The 20,164-nt window shown below is 45.8% G+C and overlaps 2 protein-coding genes across 3 annotated transcripts; both read right to left on the bottom strand.

The window, feature by feature from the left end:
* SMIM1 (small integral membrane protein 1 (Vel blood group)) lies at window positions 1-9,716 on the bottom strand. Of its 2 annotated transcripts, none has more exons than XM_077837391.1 (3): window positions 9,229-9,716; window positions 2,540-2,675; window positions 1-1,288 (listed from the first exon to the last, which is right to left on the bottom strand). In XM_077837391.1, the coding sequence occupies exons 2-3, from the start codon at window positions 2,641-2,643 to the stop codon at window positions 1,162-1,164; spliced, it is 231 nt and encodes a 76-aa protein (XP_077693517.1). In that variant the 5' UTR covers window positions 2,644-2,675; window positions 9,229-9,716; the 3' UTR covers window positions 1-1,161. The 2 variants fall into 2 exon arrangements, with proteins under 2 accessions (XP_077693517.1, XP_077693518.1); XM_077837392.1 differs by lacking the exon at window positions 9,229-9,716 and adding an exon at window positions 4,970-4,995.
* CCDC27 (coiled-coil domain containing 27) lies at window positions 9,202-19,412 on the bottom strand. Its single transcript, XM_077837390.1, has 9 exons — window positions 19,193-19,412; window positions 18,298-18,427; window positions 16,860-16,988; window positions 16,123-16,265; window positions 15,528-15,689; window positions 12,255-12,474; window positions 11,170-11,300; window positions 10,917-10,994; window positions 9,202-10,393 (listed from the first exon to the last, which is right to left on the bottom strand). The coding sequence occupies exons 1-9, from the start codon at window positions 19,331-19,333 to the stop codon at window positions 9,794-9,796; spliced, it is 1,734 nt and encodes a 577-aa protein (XP_077693516.1). The 5' UTR covers window positions 19,334-19,412; the 3' UTR covers window positions 9,202-9,793.
* Between the last annotated feature and the right edge of the window lie 752 nt (window positions 19,413-20,164).

The raw sequence follows: 20,164 nt of genomic DNA, 5'->3' as shown, positions 1-20,164 counted from the left end.
TTTATTGCTTAAAACAATTTGACTTTGTTGCAGAAATATGCAGAGCTTTACATGCCTGCTGCACAGTTTGAAAATCTGTGGGAGAGCCCTGGTCTGGAAGAGAGTTTTCTAAAGGAAACATTAACATGATTATAAAGAGCAACCGGTTCCTTTGCAGGGGGAAGCCAGTGAGGTTATGATTAAAATAAAGGTTCCCATCACACTGGTTTATAATGAACCCAGCTACGCTGGAAGCTGGCATGCAGCCTTCCTGAAGAGTTAGTAGAGGGGTTGTGTGCAAAAGCCTTTAATCTTCCTGGCAGACGTGACTGATAGAGCATAAAGAAGTTTCAAAGGTTGGTTCAGCAAATCCTGTGAATCCAGGCACTGCACTCGCAGCCTCTAGTAAAGTGTAGGCTAGAAATAAGGGCTTGAAAAGAGAAAGATCCCAAACGTAAGGGAGCAGCACCTTGCTCCTGGAAAATTCATAGTCAAATAGAAGCGTATGTGTGTCGACCCAGCGATCAACAAAGGGCTCCAGTGACTGCTAAGGAATTTGGATTAAAGTCTCCTGCACGTGCAATCAGGTGCACAAACGGGTTGGGTGCCCAGTGACAGGTTTGCTCACACAGCTACCCATTACGTGCTCACAAAATGGAGGTGTTTTCACATGCATATGGATGTTCCAGGAGGTATGCAGGTGCCATTAAGAAGCTCATAGAAAACATGCCCATGCAAAACCGGTACCCAGATCCCCTGCTGATGGGGGTGTCATAAGGGGTAAGGATGGAAACCGCAGGACCAGGGAGGAGTTCTCATTGCAATACAGGGCATTTTGGCAGCAGTGACAGGTTTTGGAAACAGCACATTTTGCTGATTCATGAGGGAGAGCATGTCCCTTTCTAGTTCCCCCTTTGCCTTTGTTGAGCTTCAGCTGCGACTGTACGATCGGTTCTCTCGTAGGCAGCAAGACGTGCTGCATCCAGCACTGGCTTTGTGCACCTCCCTGGTGCTGATGGTTCTTTTTGTGTGCTCATCTGACACATAGTGAAGATTCCTGCATCTTGCATGCATGCTTGGTGACTTGCCTGATTGGGGGTGGGAACTGGACAAGGAGGTTTGGGATTACCGCACCAGAGAAATCCAGGCCTGGGGTCCTGCCGGTGAATTTCACTGTTCCTTCTACTTGCACTTGTGCACATAGTAACCTGTCACGTAGCCAATGACAAAAACCGTCCAAAAGAGGATGTTTCCTCCAACCACTTTAACTGCAATGCCGATTTTCCCAGTGCACAGCTTAGTGTAGATTCTGGGGAGATAAACAGGGATAAGGAACAGCTGTAGTCATCCTGGCTGTATTAGCAAACCCAGTCAGCTCTACTTAGCCTGTTATTTGGCTGGGAGACCTGCTGTCAAACTCCAGGTTGGTATTGGAAGTGGTGCTGGTGATTCAGGAGGTGGCACCCAGTCACTAGTGATCAGCTGCCCTGTGAAAGGGGCTGAGGGCTATGCCATCTCCTGGATGAAATATAAAACCCAGGGCCTGACTGCTTGTGATCACTGAAGATTTTACAGCATCTCTCCTCAGAGTAGAAATCTTAGCCCTAATTCAGGGCACAGTCCACCTGGAGTAATTAAACTTTGTCTCCCTCAATCTTCCCTGAAGCTTCTGTTCAACACAACATTCTTCACAGCACTTCCTGAACTGTTGTGTAGCGTGGCTGTGTTCCGGCAAGAGGTGGCTGGTTTTAGTGGCAAGTGAAGTGATTCTAGTTTATTGTAAAACACGTTAGGGGGAAAGGCGATAGAGAAATAAATGTTACTATTATTCTTACAGAGTCTACATGGGGGGAGAGAAAGGTCGTATTTCTCTTCCTTTCCATGCGTTAGGGTGAGTGGAGGAAAGAATCACGATGCTGTAAGCCACTCAGTCACTGTTTGCAATTTTCTAGAACAAAGGAATTATTTAGAATTGTGTACAGACATCTTAGCTTTTAAAATAGTAACGTGGCAGCCAGCTATATCTGTAACTTCAGCTAGATTGTGAGTAGAGCCCAATTTCTCTGCTTTAAAAATTCCAAGTTTGGTTCCCATTCGGAAATCAATACTCAGGCACTAATCTCACTGACAACAGTGGCACTGTATGATTGGAACCTTTGTGTGTTTCTGCGCTGCTAGTTAAACTGAGAGACAAAGACAATCCTGGAAGATTTGACTCCATTATCTTCCAGGAGGTGATCTGTGTTCGCCTTGCAGAAATGCAGTTGGTAGATCCTGGGGAACAGTGTGTCTGGTTCTAGGACCATGTATGGTGGATGTAGGGCTACTCTGCTGATTGACCATGGGCAGTCAAACTATGTGGGTTTCTGTAATTCCAGCACAGAGGGATAAAAGGTTGACAGACTCTCTAAGGCTAAGGAGAAGGACAAGAGGGCTTGCAGGGAGCCTCCATAGCTCAGGAGGAACACCTTGGCAAGAGGAATAGGTTCTGGACAGCTATTCCTCTTGTGTGCATTGTTGAGTCTACACCTCTTAGGCAGCCGAGCCACAGGGGTCTCACCTTTTACATCCCGACACCTCAGCAGTGGATGTGTTCACACTGACTTCATCACGACTACTGTCATTCCACCTGCTGTACTGAACACCTGTGTCTTGAGGCTGCATCCTTCCAAGGAAAAGGTTGAAGGTAAAAGACTCTAGGAAGGAGGCAAAGGCAGATACAAGTTAAGCTGATGCCTTGACAAGAGGAAAAACTTAATGCAGTTTCCTAACTTTTGTTTATTCTCCTTTATTCCTTATGAAAGTGACAATTACAGTCAATGATGTGACACCGGGCATGACCATGTGGGGTTACACTCTCTTACTGACTCCAGATCAATAGCTGTCAAGACTAATGAGAAATACAGGCATAAAGTATTGAGACAACTATACGTACCAATTACTATCAGGGTTAAAATGGAATCCCCTGAAAAGTCTGACAGGACTTTGAACGGGAACTTTGATCAAGCCTAAAAAAAAGTGGATGGGTGACTGTGAAACCACTCCTGAGATTCCATTTATTGATCTAAGTACATCAATCAATTGGGCTCGTGATAATTTTATGTGTAAACACCTGTTCATTGGGAATTAGACTGAGACTATCAAACCAATTCACCCAAGCAAATAAACCTACAATCTGGGGTGAAAGGCTCCATCAAGTCATTCAATCTTATATATGCATTTGATTCGGGTCCAGATTCCAAACACCCACAAATCTTTGGAAGGCTTAAGAGCCCCCTCTCCCTGCAGAGTAAGGACTGCCTAGCTGCAGCCCTCCACACCCCAGAGGTGTCTGCACTTCAGTAAGGAGATGTATGTATGTCCCATGGTTTTTGAAGCGTATTGGGATTCTCATGGTGAAAGGTCCCCCTACAGAAATGTAAAATTTTATTTTATGAAGCCTACCTAAAATTCTCACCAAGACTGAGTTATCTAAAGTTACTCCTTACTCTCGGTCTTGCAATGCAGGTTGTCTGTTTCTCATGTCATAAGCTCTTCCAGACTGGGAGTACCAGATATTTGTGCCTTGTAGAGAACACGCCATCGGCACTTAACAGATAATGCTTTACAACAGCTAATTTGCAGTAATTTTAAAATTCTCCTGTTGTTGCCACCTCCTTTATGACCCAGCCCTCCCGCTCCTGAGACACGGCGCGCAGCACCCAGTGCTGTGAGACAGCCATGCCTGGCAGAAGGGAGCTAGAAGAAAGGGTGGCCCTATGGGAAGCAGCACAAAAGAAAACTAGAAATGCAACTAATTGACGTGTGTCTGGGAAAGAAAGGGGACCTGGAACACAGATGGGGCAGAACTGGGAAGGAGAAGATGGGGCAGGACCGAGAGGAATTATGCTGCCTGGGGGGTATTTTCAATTTGCCCTTTTAACTGTGATTATTTTCACTTGGACCCTAGCCTATGTTTTGTAAATAGAGGACTTTACGTTCTTGGCATTGCTGACATAACAATGTCCCTGATTAAGGTCTAAATTCTAAACCTGCTAGTGCCAGCAGTCGCACTGGTGTTTGCTAACGTACCATGTTAGCGATTAGACCCAGCAGCTCCGTTCAGAGTTCTGGCTCTGCAATCTAAATGCCTCTTTGTGCATATCCGTGTAGCATATTGCAGGTTTTTAGAAACATTTACTATCATCTGCAACTTGGCATGAGCCTGGCATATTGTGAGGAATTTTTCAAAATATTTTTACATTTTTAAAGATGCCCCTTTTTGACCAGCATGGTGCCGGATCAGATTGGTCAAAGGTGGCTTTAATCCACTTTAGCATTTGTCCAATCTTGGCGCTGCTGGAAAGTGGGTTAGAGCAGCCTGAAGGCTGTTCTAATTTACACCCATCTCCAGAGGCGCACAGGACTATCCCAGACTAACAGCCAGACACAACAGTGTCCTGGCCAAGCCTCCTCTTTGCTAGGCTGCACCTCCTGTGCTGGAGAAGGGGAAGCTGTGCAGGGCAGGAGGCACCCTGTGCCACAAGAGGATTCCTCCATGTCAGGGGACTCTCCACTGCCTGACTTTGCTGGGTTATATGGCTGCGTTGTGCTGGTGGAGCAACACTCTGCAGCTGCAGCCCCGCTGGGAATCTGGCCCCTGGTTTTCAATCTGATGGTGTTTTTTTCACTAATAAAAGCCATTGTCCCTGTACAGGGGTGACACAAGGAGCCTACTCTCCTTTAAAGTCCCAGGGAAGGACCCAGCACAACGTCAGTCCTTGCACTTTGGGATGTTGAGGAGCTGCTCCTTTCAGGTGTCTCTCTAGCTGCCTTCTGTATGATTTCCAGATCCAAAGGTCTCACATCCTCTCCAGTGATCAGTATATTCAAATAACATATTGACCAGTTGGCTAGAGCAGACACATTACTTCTGGCTGAGAGATTTTTAAAATGAAGCCATATTGCCTCTCTCCATTTCCCCCAAACCAACCAGTAAAAAGTAGTTTACCACTGGAATGGGCTTGGATTTTATACTCCTCCTCTCCTCCTAACGTCTGCACAGAGCTGGGCTTCAGCAAGTCTACCCCTGAAAATTGGGTGGAAAAGTGAAAAAAAGTAAGAAAAGAAAAGCGAGTTTGCCAGAGACTGTGTTTAAAGCTGCAGCGTGCTCTCACCTGAGGATCAAAGTCCTTCTCTGACTCTGCTCCACACTGTTTCTTGGAGAAAAATAACCCTTTGCCTCGAGCTCTTTCCTTGCTGGGTTGATTGTGAGCTTTTGAGCCTCGGTGTTTCCTGCGTGTGCTGTTGTGTTAAACCAAGATTAGAGGAGGAGCAGGGAAGGAGGCGGGGCCCATCAGTTCAGAGCCTTTCAGCACAAAAACACAGGTGCCAGCTACAGCTGGCTGACTCCGTACATTCTGACCTAAGCAGCAAAATTGCTGGGGCAAAATTTCCACAGTTTCCACACGCAAATTCTTTAACCCCACTCCATCTGAAGGCAAATGAGGTGCATGCAATGGAGAATGCATGCCAAAGGCTTGATTTGAGGAAGGAGTATAAGGGTTACCACCAGAAACATTGACCATTGGATCTGGCCCTTCCTTTATTTCAGCATTCTGACCTCAGTGCCATCACAGCATTGGGATTCCAGTGAAAGGTGTGCATGGCCCTGGGAGAAGCTGGACAGCAAGCAGGGGAAACTCTTGAATATTCTGTAATCCCTGAAATCCTGCCCGCAGCCCTTACTCCTCCTGGGCTAGATCCAGAGCTTCTCATTCTGTCCTCCATTGACATAATGTAGTTATTCCAGATTTACATCAGTGTTGTGAGATCAGAATAGGTACAGTGCACCAGAGATCTAGTCAGCACTATCAGTCTGAAGCAAAATCCTACACTTGTACTTCTCTCTTTAATGGTGCAGATTAGGGAACTGGACAGCTCGGGGGAAGGTTGCTGATGGGATACAGAGCCTTTCACACAGCCAGATTGCTTGCTGCAATGCAGCTCTGGTCTGTTGTTTCCAACTGAAGGCTGTCTGGTGCCCTGTCTGAAATCAGGCAGTAGCCCCAGTTCAGTACTGAGTGGGCAGGTGTCAGCATCCCAAAATCACCTTTACAACTGGCAGCTAGATCATCCATCTCAGCAGAGAGGGCACACTTGAAGGGGCCTAAGAAATTAACTCCTGTCTTGCCCCCAGAGATAGTCCACTCCAGCCTGGAGTGGAGGCCCAATGTCAGGGTTCTACGGAGCTTGCCCATGTAGGACCCTTAGTCCAGCATCTCTCATCAGTAGTCAGTTCACAGAGAAATGCAAAAAGGAAGTTGATTTTGTGTTTGGTTGTATTAGAAATATTAAAACTGAAGAGAAAAGCAATGGCACATCCCTCACTACCAACGGCAATGGTGTTTTCCAAGAGAGATTCAGCTGTGTGAAGACACCACCTAGAGAAATGCAAAGATCAGACTGAAGAGGGCAGTGGCAGACATTAGTCATGGAGATTCAGCCTGGTGCTAAGCTGACGAGGAAAATGTACTTTAGCCTGGTTGACCTTTGCAACAGACCTCTGGATGCAAGCATTGTAGAACTCCAGGCAAAGGGCTGGGACTGCCACACGGGGATGGATTTCATTTCCAAATAACTATGAGGCAACCATCTGAGTTGTGAATTTATTCTTCTGTTCTGTAGCAGAGAGGTTTGTATCCTTAGCCTTCCTAAGGGCTTTGGGTTTGAATCTCTTGTCACCCTGTGCCCTTTTGCAAAGTCGGAGTGAAATGGTACAAGTGAGTGGAGAATCCTAATTTGGCAGCGTTTCATCACCACTTTACACTGGTGTAGATGAGGTCACAATGTCCAGGCCCTGAAGAACCAGACCTTTTATTTGCTGTGACATAATTCAGCCAGAAATCTCATACAGATGAGGAGGCTGTTTTATGCATTTGGAATAACTTTGTCCAATGGGAAATTCATAAGTGTGGATCTTGGTTGGGGTAAAACACAAACATGCAATTTTGATTTGTAACTGGCTTTGGAGCTACCTGCTGACAGCACGGAATTGGCATGATGCACACGGGGAAGTCTTCCGGGAAGTAGATATTAGGGTATTTGACCTGTTCTGTTAGTTAGAACAGAATAATCATGTGCATGTCAAGGAGGTGATCATCACATTGATTATGGAACTGGTTTAAAATTTTGGTCACAAAGGCAGGTTTCTAGTTTGCTGTTATCAATGGCAATAAGGTACAGTTGAAAAGTGACTCTGTAGAAATGAAAGAGTGGGGTTCCGTGTTTGTCGCTCAGTTATGCTCACTTTGCAATCCAAAAGATTTTATTTTTCTAATCGCCAGTCCTGCAAACTTGTCTTGGTATCTGAAAATCAAGCTGGTTTTCTATGGCTCACACATCGCTGACAAAAAAGATTTTGCAATGGGAACTCAATTAATAATTCTGCTAAGGGAACATGAGACAGAATAGAATCCAGGTCCCGCTCTCAAAGCTGTATGAGTGCTACAGAGCTAAAAAGTGCAACCTAATTTTAGCCCATGAAGTCAGCAGACATGATTGAATAAGCACAGGCAGATTAGCCGAGTAAGGAGGCATCATTTTTACCCTTAAGAACCACACTTTAAAATGCACAGCTTGGTCCATGTTCCTTATCTTGAACTGATACTTTAATTTCATACCAGAGATAAGAGACTCTAGACCAGGCCTTACTAAGGTGATTACTTCACCGCTAGAGGGTTAAAGTAATTTGGCCATGACATTTGAAATGGGGACCCAGGAACACACACCACCTACTGTGTTTATTGCAGTGGAAAACTGAACACTAACATTTTAAGGGCCAGATTTTCAGCCCAGCCCTGAGTCTCAGTCTTGCAGGAACCAAACTGCAAAGACAATTTTTCATCGGCAATTATTTGTGCTGGCATTTTAGGCCCTTGTAGATGTCTAAGTTCCCAGTTATACCCATAAATCTATTATCCGCAACTTGTGTCCACTAAAACGGAGACCAGTCTCAGAATCTGGACCTAAAACCTAACTAGGATGTTTAGGTTTGTAAAGACATTTCAGGCTTGTCTACATGGTGGGTTGCACTGGTTTAACTAAAGATGTGAATTTAAACCAGTTTAGTTGAGTCAATGCAAACTCCTGTGTGGACACTTATTTAAAAAAAAAGAGTGGCTTATTCTGGTTCAGTTTAAGTCAATAAGGAACAGATTTCAGCTAACCTGAAATAAAAGCTGGCTTTGCAGCAGTCCAGACTCCATGGTGGGTTAGAGGGTGCACAACTGAATGGGAGGTTGGCAGTGACACTGTATGAGAGCCTGGCACAGTGGCTTAGCATTAAGGTTGGGAAAGGGGAGACTGATTACTAAAGCTTAGATTGCCAGCGCTAGTGATATCTAGCAGTGGGTGGGAACCATCCTGTTGTACAATATGCTCAGAGATGACCTGGATGTGATTGCTAGAATCTGGAAAGTTTGGAAGGCCTGCTTGTTTCAGGCCAGAGAAGCTTGGTGAGCCAGTGATTATGCCTGCACCCTGTGTTTAAAAGGAGCACGATGAGCAGCAATAGGATAACCTGGCCAAAGCAGGTGGTGTGCCCACAAAGAGAATCATTTTCATTTTCTAGCTCCTCTTATCCAAGGACCCCCAAAGCACTTTGCAAACTCACATTAACTCTCACACCTCCCGTGTGAGGCGGAGATTGTTCTACAGTGGGAAAATCCGAGAGAATAAATGATTTATGGCAAATTGAGCGCTGATTCCAGTCCCCAACTCCAATTATGAGACAACAGTGTAGACTAATTAGAGATCAGCTGGCTTAACAGAATGCAGTTGAAGTCCAATTTAATTGTTTAATTTGTCAATAAAAAACAAAACACCAGAGAACAAACCAAAATGCAACCAGGAAAGAACCTCAGGGGAAAGGGCCTTTCTGACTCTGTGACTCAGCTGCAGGAATCAGCTCTCAGCATACAAGGCCCTATTTCACAGGACTCTTTTTGTTGGTCTTAGAATTAGGAGAAGACAGATTTGCTGGCTCAGTGCTGAAGAGAGACGGGACCTTCACACCCTTCTGTTTCAGCATCTGATGAAAATCCAGCCGCTCACTAATTATTCTCTGGAAATCAGACACATTCACAGGAGAATCCAGCATTAGCCGTGGAGGTGATAGGATCGTTAAACTTTTCCTTCTCCCCTCACCTCTCTGCAGGTCCCCAGCTCAGGGGTCCAAGCAGAAGCATCATTCCACACTGAATCACATACCTGCATAGCCTCTAGTGCCTCCTCATCGCTAATTTCAGCTTGGGGGGATTTGGAGCCTGCAGTGCTGTATGTGGCCTGAATTATTTTGCTTCGAAATCTTTCAAACTTTGATTTTAAAAAGGAAAAAAAAAACTACCTTAGTTTAGGCTGAAGAGTTAATCAGGTTTCTCCAATTAAAGAGGGATACTGTTTGACACAAGCAAAGACCTACTCTCACTAGAGGGAGAATTTGAAGCAACCTTTGCTTTTAAGATATGCCAACAAGAGGGTTGGTATGACAGCTGGCATTTCTGACAGGTTCTCATGTCTCTGAATGTCCCCAGGACACCAGCAAAGGGCAGGACTGAAATTCTGTGAAATTCTGCCCTGGGCTGAGTATGTGCAATTCCAGATGGCTTCACCAGAAGCCCCACACAGACACCTAGTGGCAACGTGTGTCTCTGAATTAGTAACGTAAGCAAATCTGACCTGACGTTGGATGGAGTTGCACCTGCTTGCAGCAGGTCTGAATATGGCCCTTTAAGAATAAATCTGGAGAAATGTCTTCCCATGATGGCTGTTTAGCCTATTGCTGTATTTGAGAGAGGGGGAATCCCCAGACGGGTTGGGAGGCTGTGGGATAAAATTCAGAAAGAAGTTTGGCATTGTAACTATTCTGCTCTAAAACCTCGGGGTCTCTTTTTCTTGGTATCCCATAAGACCCATAACTGAAACAAAAGCCCCTGGCAAGCACAGGAGCCCAAGCCGCCCGGGAAAGTTTGGGGAGCAAGTGGACTGTTAACTGCCAGGCCCTCCATTCCAGCTGCTGGAGCTGAGGTGCCAAAGGGAGTCCCATGCAGTCCACCCAGTGATTGCGTCTAAGGATGGCCCTGACTAAACTGGGGCCTTTGTTCTCGTTAGCTGGAGTCCCTCCCTCAGGGGAGAGGCCCGCAGTGAAGGAGGCTGTCTTTACCCTGGCACTGATGCACTCCAGTGCAACTTTGGCCTGCTGCTCAGTGTGCTTCAAGGCCTCGACTTGGCTCTGCATCTCACTTTGGTCACACAGCTGCTTCTGCACATGGTGCTCGGCTACCATAACCTCTGCCTGGAGCTGGTTGATCTTGCTCTGCAAATCATCAATCAGTTTGTTTTTCTCATCCAGTTTGGATTCTTGTTCCACAATGTCCTGAGGAGAAACGCAGTTCAGAAGGAATGAAGGAGAAAGCTGCCTTACTCAAACATCGGCATATGTCAATGCCCAGTAACGTTACTGGTTTGGGACTTTGTCCCCCCTGCCAGGTTTACCTATAGTATTTAATAATTATTCTAATTAAGAGCCATTAAAACAGGTTTGTTCCCTTTTTCATCAATTCAGGCTCGTTAGAAAAATTAAACTGAGCAATAAAGTGTATTGAGAAACAACATATGCCAGGGCTATCCCATCTCTGATTTTCATGGGACAAACTCCCCTGCAAAACTAGGGAGGACATGGATGGGTTTAGGGTTGCGAGTAACTAGACTGAAAGACACAGGACATCAGTGCAGGATTTGGAGAGAGAGCAGGAACGGACCTAAAGAAGCACAAGGTGCTCACAAAATGGTATTGTTCTGTTTAATTTATACAGGCCCAGGCCTAAGAGGTGCACAGCAGGGAGAATTAGGGTGTTGGCTGCTGTAACTGAGCACAGGATTTTGCACCAATGAGTCACCTGTCGGAGTTTGTAATTTTCTCTCTCTATTATTCCCATCATTTCTGCACACTTCCGTTCTTCTCGAAGGCTGGAAAACTGAGAGGAAAAAGCTCCAGTTAACACATCATCCCCCTTACTACAGGTCACAGAATCATGATTTCCTGACTTGTTAAAAAAGAACAAAAAAAAAGTCTCACAAAGAATAAGTTCCCAGTTTCCCACACTACCCAATGATGGCCAATGGCCTGTGTTGTGCTCTTAGTGATTGTACCTTGGCAGACATAGCTTGTAGTTGATTTCCCCGCTCTCTAAGCTCCTTCTGTAGCATTTCCTTTTCAGACTCAGTTCTCCGCAGCTGTGACTCCTGGAAAGCCAACTGCCTTTGCAAGGAAGTGATGGTACCTGTATAATCACGAAAGCTCATGCTCAAATAAATTGGTTAGTCTCTAAGGTGCCACAAGTACTCCATTTCTTTTTGCGAATACAGACTAACACGGCTGTTACTCTGAAACCTGTATAATCAGAGTAGAGTTCTGAACCAACTGAATCCCTGTTAAAGCCCTCAGGAAACCTCCCTCAAGTGATGAAAAAGGGGCCAGTCATTTTATTCCATAATCCAAAAGTCATCTGGTTGTGGACATAAGTTCTTAGAACTACAGTCACTACAGAAGTACAGTGAGGGTTAACACTTCAGCTGAATGATACTTTATAGCATGACTGAATTGAAGTGTCCATTTCTTAATGCCAGCCAAATTCATCTTGTGCAAGAGTCCAAAGACTTAGAAATGGTCTGACATGCAGAAGCTCCCTCCAGGCTAGCGACAGAATCATAGAATATCAGGGTTGGAAGGGACCTCAGGAGGTCATCTAGTCCAACCCCCTGCTCAAAGCAGGACCAATCCCCAATTAAATCATCAGAAGCTGGACACGTCACAGAGTTCCCAAAGAGCTGCTAGCTAGACAGGGCTGCTCCTCTTTGTTCAAAAGCTGCTCTTGATTAGCACCCGCATTGTTTAGCTGTCCAAACTTTACCAGGCACTTTTAAGTAGAATCTGCCCTTGGTTGGTAATAGGCATCTTTACCAGGCAAGCTGTAAGGGGAAAGTAGCTGCTGTTGTGGGGAAGCTACCTTTAAAACTGCAGAGGGAATAGAAGCTGCAGACTCTCAGTGAAGATCTAATGTAGATCCTTCCTAGACAGAAGGAACTGAGCCACAATTATGACTTCCTCTTGCTCCCCATAACCAGCATACAAATTGTTCACAGAACAGGGGAAGAGTTTGGGATCGAGCCACTAAAATTTCAGATACTCTCTGGTCTTTAGCCCTTTTGTGTTCCCCCTATGCCAGTCCTGGTACCTGTGGCCATGTCATAGTCCATCTTTGCTTTCTCCAGTTCTTTACAGAGTTCTTGGTTCATTTGCTGGAATTCTTTGAGCTTGATCAGGGATGCTTTCTCTTCTGCCTCTGCCTCATTCTCCTGCTCCTCCTCTTCAGAAGCCACTTCAATCTCTGTACCACTGAGAAGCTCTTTTTCCATGTCCTCTTGTCTCAAGCCCTTTTGCTGCATTTCTGAATACTGTAAGGAGAAAAAGGACAGGAAGAATTTTGAAAGTTGAAGCGAAATGCAGCCTTCGGTAGAGACTGGCTTTAGTCCTATCAGGCTCCATTTCTGGAGCTGAACATTGGAAGGACAAGAGTCTAGTTCTGGAGTTGCATTTAGGGCACCTCTAACCCTGAGTTAGACACCTTACAAATGGAATAATATAATGTATGGTGAAACATTGACACCGGCGTAAGAAAATGACTCAGTAACTGCTGCAGCTTAATTACTAGTTCCCTTTTCAACTTTTGGACAGCTCTGCTTCCTGTTCTTCTTCTTTATCTGAAAGTGTCTATTGGGTCCAGCACTGGAGCATCTGGGGACCTCACAATGTCTAGATATTAAAAAAACATACTCCTGGAGGCACAACCCAAAAACCCATGCAGACTTGGAGCAAGATTTCCGGAAGTTCATTATTGGGCTGCCCTCCTGCCTAATTTGGTCCAAATGCAAACAGATACCAAATCCACTGACCGTGAACTTGACCCAAAGCCAGGCAATATCTCCAAGATATTACAAGAGAAGAAAATTCTGAATATTTGTCACTTTTATACATGAGCATTTGAAATGTGCTACATTGGAGCACCTTTTTGGACCTGTGTGGTTAGATGTATGTTTGTTTGTTTGTTTATAGACCCCCTCTGCACAATTAGGAGGATTAATTTATTTTAGGATCTGTCCACACTGATCTCTTTGGCTCCTGTGGTTAGACAATTTCCCTGGAATCTTCACAGCAGTGGACCCGGGAAGGAGGATTAAATTATAAGAATTTATCTTGTTGTAGATGTACCTTAATTTACACTGATGTAACTGAAAGCAGAATTTGGCCCAGAGATGTTAACCTAAGTTTTTCTTTATAATGATGGTTCTAAATGCTTTGGTTTTCAGTATACACTTTCCCATGTCTGCAAATCAGAGACCCAAAGGGGTTGGGGGAGAGAGGGAAATCTAGAGCAGGGGTTCTCGCAACAAATTTTTGGGTGGCCTCAGAGTGCGGCCACCAAGTCTCTTGCTGATGGCCGCTTTGACAATTTTTCCTAAAATACTTAATTAACTTTAGGAAAAACAAATACATATGCACATATACAGGTCCAATCAGTGTAATTTATTTATGTAGGGGTATTTTTGCAGACTCAATAATAACAACACACAGTTGTCTCTATTCTTTACTGGACCTAAACAGAATAAAAACACAAATAAGATGCTTTGCATGTTCTTGTCTTTGTTGTTGTTTCTTTTGCTTTTTTGGTTGCAGGTTTGTTTGGTTTTAGACTTGCTAACTAGTCTAAAGCCTTCTGTGAAAAGTAATATTTGTATGTTTCTTAAGATCACTTTTTCACAGCAGACACTTGTTATCTAGCTGGGAGGCAGTGAAAAGTGATATTAACAAACATGCAAATATCACTTTTCAGAGCAGACTTACTCAGCCCTGGCAAGCTGGGGGAACAAATTAAGCCTTGGATGGGGAGGTGGGTATGGAGGCAGTGGGAGCCAGGGTGATGGGGGTGGATGGGTGAGGGGCCAGGGGCGATAGGAGGGGGGTGAGTCTGAAGCCCAGCCACTGGAACCTGAAGCCCAGCAGCCAAAGAATGGAGCCCGCAGCTGTGCAGCCAGAGCCCAAAGCTCCATGGTCAGAGCCTGTGGCCAGAGCCCACCACCATGAGGCCAGAGCCTGCCGCCCACCAAACCAGGGCTGAAGCCGGAAGCCTGAGCCCCACCACCCCCAGGAAGGTGGGGAACTCACACCGGCTGTCTGCTTCTCTGACATTTGTGGCTCAAGAGGGGGGCAGGACCCAACCCCTCCTTGCTGCTCCTTCTCCCCGAATCACTGCCCAAGAGGCTGTGGCCACAGGAAAAGCCCCTGGTGGTCGCATGCAACCATGGTGGTTGCATTTGAGAAATGCTGATCTAGAGCAGTGCTTCTCAAGCTATCTGATGTGGGGGACCAGCAATTTTTTTTCCAATGTGCACCCAGACCTGCAGCTGATGGCTCCGGACCACCACTTTGAGTAGCACTGATCTAGGGGATGCAGTCACTAAAGGACACATTTAGCAACAGTGTGAAAAGTACATAATGGCAGAGACTCCTCTCATTCTACTGCCAGTTTCTTTTGCCATATCTGGACTAGTGCAGATCCTCTTTCACCTCCTTTTCCAGTTGCCATAGTTCCTCCTGGTCTTTCATCAAGGACTCAGACAGGCTAGCAATCTTGGAGTCCAGCATTTTATCAGAGTAGCTTAGTTTTAATTTTAAGCACGCCACCTCCTCTCTCAAATCTTCTCTAGTGCTGCTTTGTCCTAAGCCATCCTGCACTGAGCTGCTTAGCCTAGCCATCTTTGTCTTGCTGTCATCAGCTACAGGTTCTGAGGCTGCATCTTTCTGCAAGGGAAAATTTTTAGTATGAGGAAAACTACCTAGGAAGCTAAAAGTAGGAAGCTGCTTTCCACACTCCTAGCTTGCAGCACATAAAGGAAAGAGCTTGGTGCAGTAACCACAAATATACCTCACCTTGTCAATGAATTCTTAGTGCAAGGCCTCCACAATGGTTCTGGGGAAGCTGATAACATGTTTAGAAAATGATGCACAAATGAGCACTCCCAGCATTCCATTCTGCTTCAGATTGCCACTGACTGGCGCAGTGATAGTCAGTAGCTTTATTATATCCCTTATGAGGCTCATAATCAAAATGGGACTGCTGGGGTGGGTGTGTCTCATTTGCATATAATTACCCAGAATGCTCTTCCCTCTCACTGTGCTACTAGTGAATTCAGAGCACAAGGAGGGCCTTAAATAGCTTTTATTTTGAACCTCCTTCCTCAGTCTGGGGTGTGGGTGTGTGCGCGCTCACGCACCTGTTTGAGGAAGTCCCCTCTCTGCTTACATCATAGGATCAGAAGGGATCACAAGCATCATCACCATCAGCTTTTCCTCTAGTGATGGCCACTGCTGATAGCCATTTTGTCTCTCGCTATGAGGTCTGTCTTAAATGTGTGCTTCATTTCATACAGAGAAAATGAGTGTAAGTCACCTCGTTTGTGATGCCACTTTCCCTCCTGAGCAGCTCCAGATGCTTCTTCAGATTCTCCATCTCATCTCTAAGGATAGAGATTGCATCATCCTTCCTTGCACATTCCTCCTCACATCTTGAAAGACGAATAATCTCTTCTCCCATCATCAACAAGCATCGTTCCTGGGAATAGAAACAGGCATACTGTTCACTCAAACAATGCATCTTAGGTTTGATGGGATATTGGTGGGCAAGAAAAAGATGGATGAATGGCATGCGAGGGGATGATGTACTGTATTTCAATATCTGCCCATCTGTAGGGAATTTAATGGCATCTAGTCTAAGGGACTAGGACCCAGAACTCCTAGGTTCTTTCTTATTTTACGTGGACTTACTGCCATTCTCCTCTATTTGCTTTCCCTTCTTTCCTGCACTTCACGTTGTTTTGAAAAAGAACTCTGAGATCCTTTGAATCCATTTATCCAAATACAATTATATTATTAACATAATTTACATCACACCCTTAGAAAGTTAATTTTCTAGCTGGATCACTTTGCAATTAACTATGTGTGTGGTCTCTTCTTCTTTTTGAAGTATTATAGCAACATTTTCTTACCTTCTCACGGATTACATCAATGTACCATGGGATTTTACTCTCTCTAGGTCCTCTTTGTTGTTCGGGTGAAACTATTCCTTCTGTGAAACTCTTCCACTTAGAGAGTCCAGTGAGACTTCTACTGTGTGGGAGCTGGCCAGCTTCTGGGGGGTGGGGGAGAGGGGAATAGTGGAAAGAGCATTTATCTAAATAACAACCAGAGTCTTGGAAAAACATATTTGTTCTGTCAAACTTATTTCTTCTGGCAACAAATCTCGATTACTAACCTCAGCGCTTTGGGTTCCACTGACTGTACCATTTAAAAAACTCCTCAGAAATGATTATTTACCATACTGAATTAAAAGCAGTGACCCAGCCTGCAATGGATAGGCTTCAAAAGGGAGTTGTGTCTTGTTCCAACTTCTGGCTACAACCTTGATCAGCAAAATCCTCCAACTTATGGCTGGACTTGTATGTGCCCTGTGTTCTGCATATAACCACACCTAGACTGGAACAGGGACTCAGAAGGACCATAGACAGCACTTCTACTACATGGTGCAGGTTGCTCTATGGAGTATACAGCTTGGAGATCATGTCATGCCACCAACTGGTTAAAAAGAGCAACCAAGGCAAGCCCAGTGGTGTTTCCTGGAGCAGTGTAATGCGCTAACTTGCAAACACACCAATTTCGCAGCTGATTTTTACCCTCCTGGGAAAACACACATGCACACTCTTCACAGTCATCCCCTTACCCTTACCTTTGGTGACTGATTCTAATGAATGTGTGTTCTGAAGGGCAGCACTCCACTCTTCAAAGCTGAGTTGGGAGGACAGACTGATGGTACTGAAATTATAGCGCAAATCAGGAATGTCTGCTAAAGTACTTTCTGTGTTTAAAAAAAAAAATTCTGGTTACTGCTAAGTGGTTTTTCTTTTTTGTTTTTGGCAAGGAAAAATATCCATTTGAGGTATTCCAGATTGTCGGAACTTTAACGTGACAGAAGGTATAAGCCAAAGTGTTGAAACTCTTACCAGTTTCAGAGAAGTGAAGAGAATGTGGGTTTTATGCAAAATGAGATGGACTGATTTAAATATTAAACATTTATACTGAATTCCTAGTTCAGGTATGTGAGGAACCTATCACTTTTAATATCCAGGTAGATTTACATGGTCATGGTAACACAAACTTATGATAGAATGAAAGGGGCTGAGATCTGAGTCATCTCGTCCTTCTGAATAAGGAAAAATCTGTCTTCAGTCACAAAGGTTAAGGCTAAAAGGGACCACCAGAGCATCCAGAAACTAGTTCTGAAACTCTGTTCAGCATAAAACTGTCACAGCCCAGCATAAACCCAAAGGTTCCTTAGCCTGAAAAATGGGGCTGGTGTTCGGGACATAGGGAAAAACTCCTCTCAGTAGGACTACCCTACTCTGCGACTACCCCTTCAAGAGACAGTGTGGAGTTTACAGCCTAAACAGCCCGGGTGCAATCAAGAAGCACCCTGCCCGCCCTGGGGCTATTTATAAACAGGGAAAGGCAGCCAAGTAAGAGAGAAAGGAACCAGAAGTGGTGCTGGTGATAGTGGTTCAACCGTCCCATTGGTCACCAGCCTGACCTCAGCCTCAGAGACTTTGTGTTCTGATTATATGCTCTGACTCAACCCTCTGAGGTAAGGGCCTTATGAACTTGGTTAAATTGTTTCTTCCCTGACCTGCTGTCTAAGGGAAAAGGAGCCAGCTTGCCTGCCTCCTAGAACAATAAAAGAAGCTGGAACTCTAGATGGCTGGTGGTGGTCTGGAGGCCCTCTGAATGGCAGGATGGTTTTTTGTTTGCGTGGTCTTGGCCTCCTCCTTCTTGGATCATGTACACTTGCCTTTGGGTTTTTCACTTACTACCAACTAGGCTTTTCTAACTTTGTCGTAGCATTGAGGAAATGCTAAATAAATGATACTGTCGAAAGCCCCTACTAGCAAATACATACTCGTCAAGTGCAAGATCCATATTACATGTTAAAGTCGTGCTGAGGGAATCATCAGTACTCTGGCTACCTGCAATTTGACGAATGAATGGGGAAACAATTTGTAGGACTTAAACAGGAGTACTGGGGAAATAAGGGCTATTGTGTGGGAGAAATAGCTTAATATATTACAGGAAAGGGTATTGAGGGGTTTGCTGATCTTCCTTGTGATCCTTACCGAGCTGGGATGTTGAAGTTGCTCTGTTACTAAATCTAGGACATCCAGGGCGCATTAGAAAAGATCTCTGTAATTCCTCCACCTGGGGCTCATACTCTGACTCAAAGAAGCCAGCAGGTTTGATATTAGCCTGGCAAATAGGAGGAAATTAGACCATTAACTGGATGTGTCTTATTCAAAAAGTGCTTTTTAATTGTAGGTTGGCAGGAATGTAGGTGTAAATCCATTCTGTGATGTGACAACCAGCAATGATAGGCAGCTCAAGGTCAGAGCCTGATCTGCAAAGTATCCTCAACTCCATTTTGAAGTTGGTGGGAATAGAGGGGGCTCAGCATGTCATAGGAGGCACTGAGTTCACTGCAGGATCAGACCCTCACAAAGAAAGCCTTCATCAAATGCTAAAATTCCTTTCTCCCACTTCCTTTCAGCTAAGATTTTCAAGGGAATTAAATGCCCAAATCCCCTTGAAACTGTGTGCCTAACCCCTTTTGGAACTGTCAGCATTAATCCTGGGGGTGGGATTATGATTTTACTGATAAACAAAGCATTGAAATTGCACAGGAGGGATGAAAATCCACTTCTTGCCATTACCTGCATATGACAGCTGGCCTTGGCTGCAGTTGCCTTGAGAGGCCCCAATATTTTGTGGATAAGCAAATGGCATATGACTGGCTCCTGCGGTGTGCAGAATCCATTCCACTTAATGGGATTTTCCTTTCTTTGGAGCTTAAGCCTGAAAGAAGCTGCTGCCCAAAATGCCAACCTGCAAGGTGCTGAGTACTTCCCAGAAGGTGTATAGTGCTAGCAAGGCAGCCCCTCATAACCCTTTGCTTCTCAAATCAAATCCCATTTTATCATGTCTAAAATGTGATTAAAATAGCAGCATATTAAATACTTGGTTCTCATAGTAGCGTCTGACTGCTTGAGCCGATTTACTCAGCGTGGATCTACCGCTGGGAAGCTTCCATACTGGTGTCTGTTGCCTTCGGCTGCTTAATTCCTGGAGCTCACTGAAACCCTTCGTCATCAAGTTCATCTCTCTAATGGTGTTTCACCAATCTCAGCCTTTCACAAAATGGAGAGGGGGAGAATTAACAGGAGCCTGCTGGGTTAAAAGGCCTATAATTTTACAGATCACATTTCCTCATTTGTGTTCCTGATAAGTTTCAATCCAAGGTTTTCAAACGGGGGGGGGCAGTGGCAGAGGCAGAGAGGGACTTTCAGGGCAACACCAGCCCTATGTGGTTGAGGGTCTGGGCTGTGGGGAACAGGAGGAAGGAGAGCTGGCTTAGGGGTTGGGGGAGCCAGGGGAAGCAGGAGAGTGGGGCCAGGGACTGGACGGGGGCTGGGGGGAGCAGGGAGCTGGTTTAGGGGCTGGACACAGGAGGGAGGAGGGGTGACTCAGGGATTGGGGAGCAGGAGGCTGGTTTAGGGGTTGGGGGGCCAGGGACTGGGGGGGGCTGGCTTGGGGTCTGGGGGCAGGGAGTGGAGGGGGCTGGGAGGGAAGAGGGGATTGGGGGCTGGCTGGGGGTGGGGGGGCGGGGGGAAAGAGGGGGCTGGTTTAGGGGTTGGGGGGCCAGGGACTGGGGGGGCTGGCTCAGGGGGAGGGAGTGCAGGGAGGGGGGGTTGGGGCCTGGCTGGGGGGAAGAGGGGGCTGGTTTAGGGGGGAGGGAGCTGAGGGGAAGAGGGGGTTGGGGGCTGGCGGGGGGGGGGGGCGCTGGGGGCGGGGCTCCTCACCCGCTGCGGCCCCTGCCCCCAGCGGTGGCTTCTCAACCAGCCGCTTGGCCTGGGGGAGCCTGACCAGCCCCGAGGCGGGACGGACAGGGGAGGTGACCAATGAGCGGAGGGAACGGCGAGCGCGGGGCGG

The sequence above is a fragment of the Eretmochelys imbricata genome, chromosome 18, assembly GCF_965152235.1.
Source record: "Eretmochelys imbricata isolate rEreImb1 chromosome 18, rEreImb1.hap1, whole genome shotgun sequence".
NCBI lineage: Eukaryota > Metazoa > Chordata > Testudines > Cheloniidae > Eretmochelys > Eretmochelys imbricata.
This window is presented reverse-complemented; position numbering and strand designations above follow the sequence as displayed.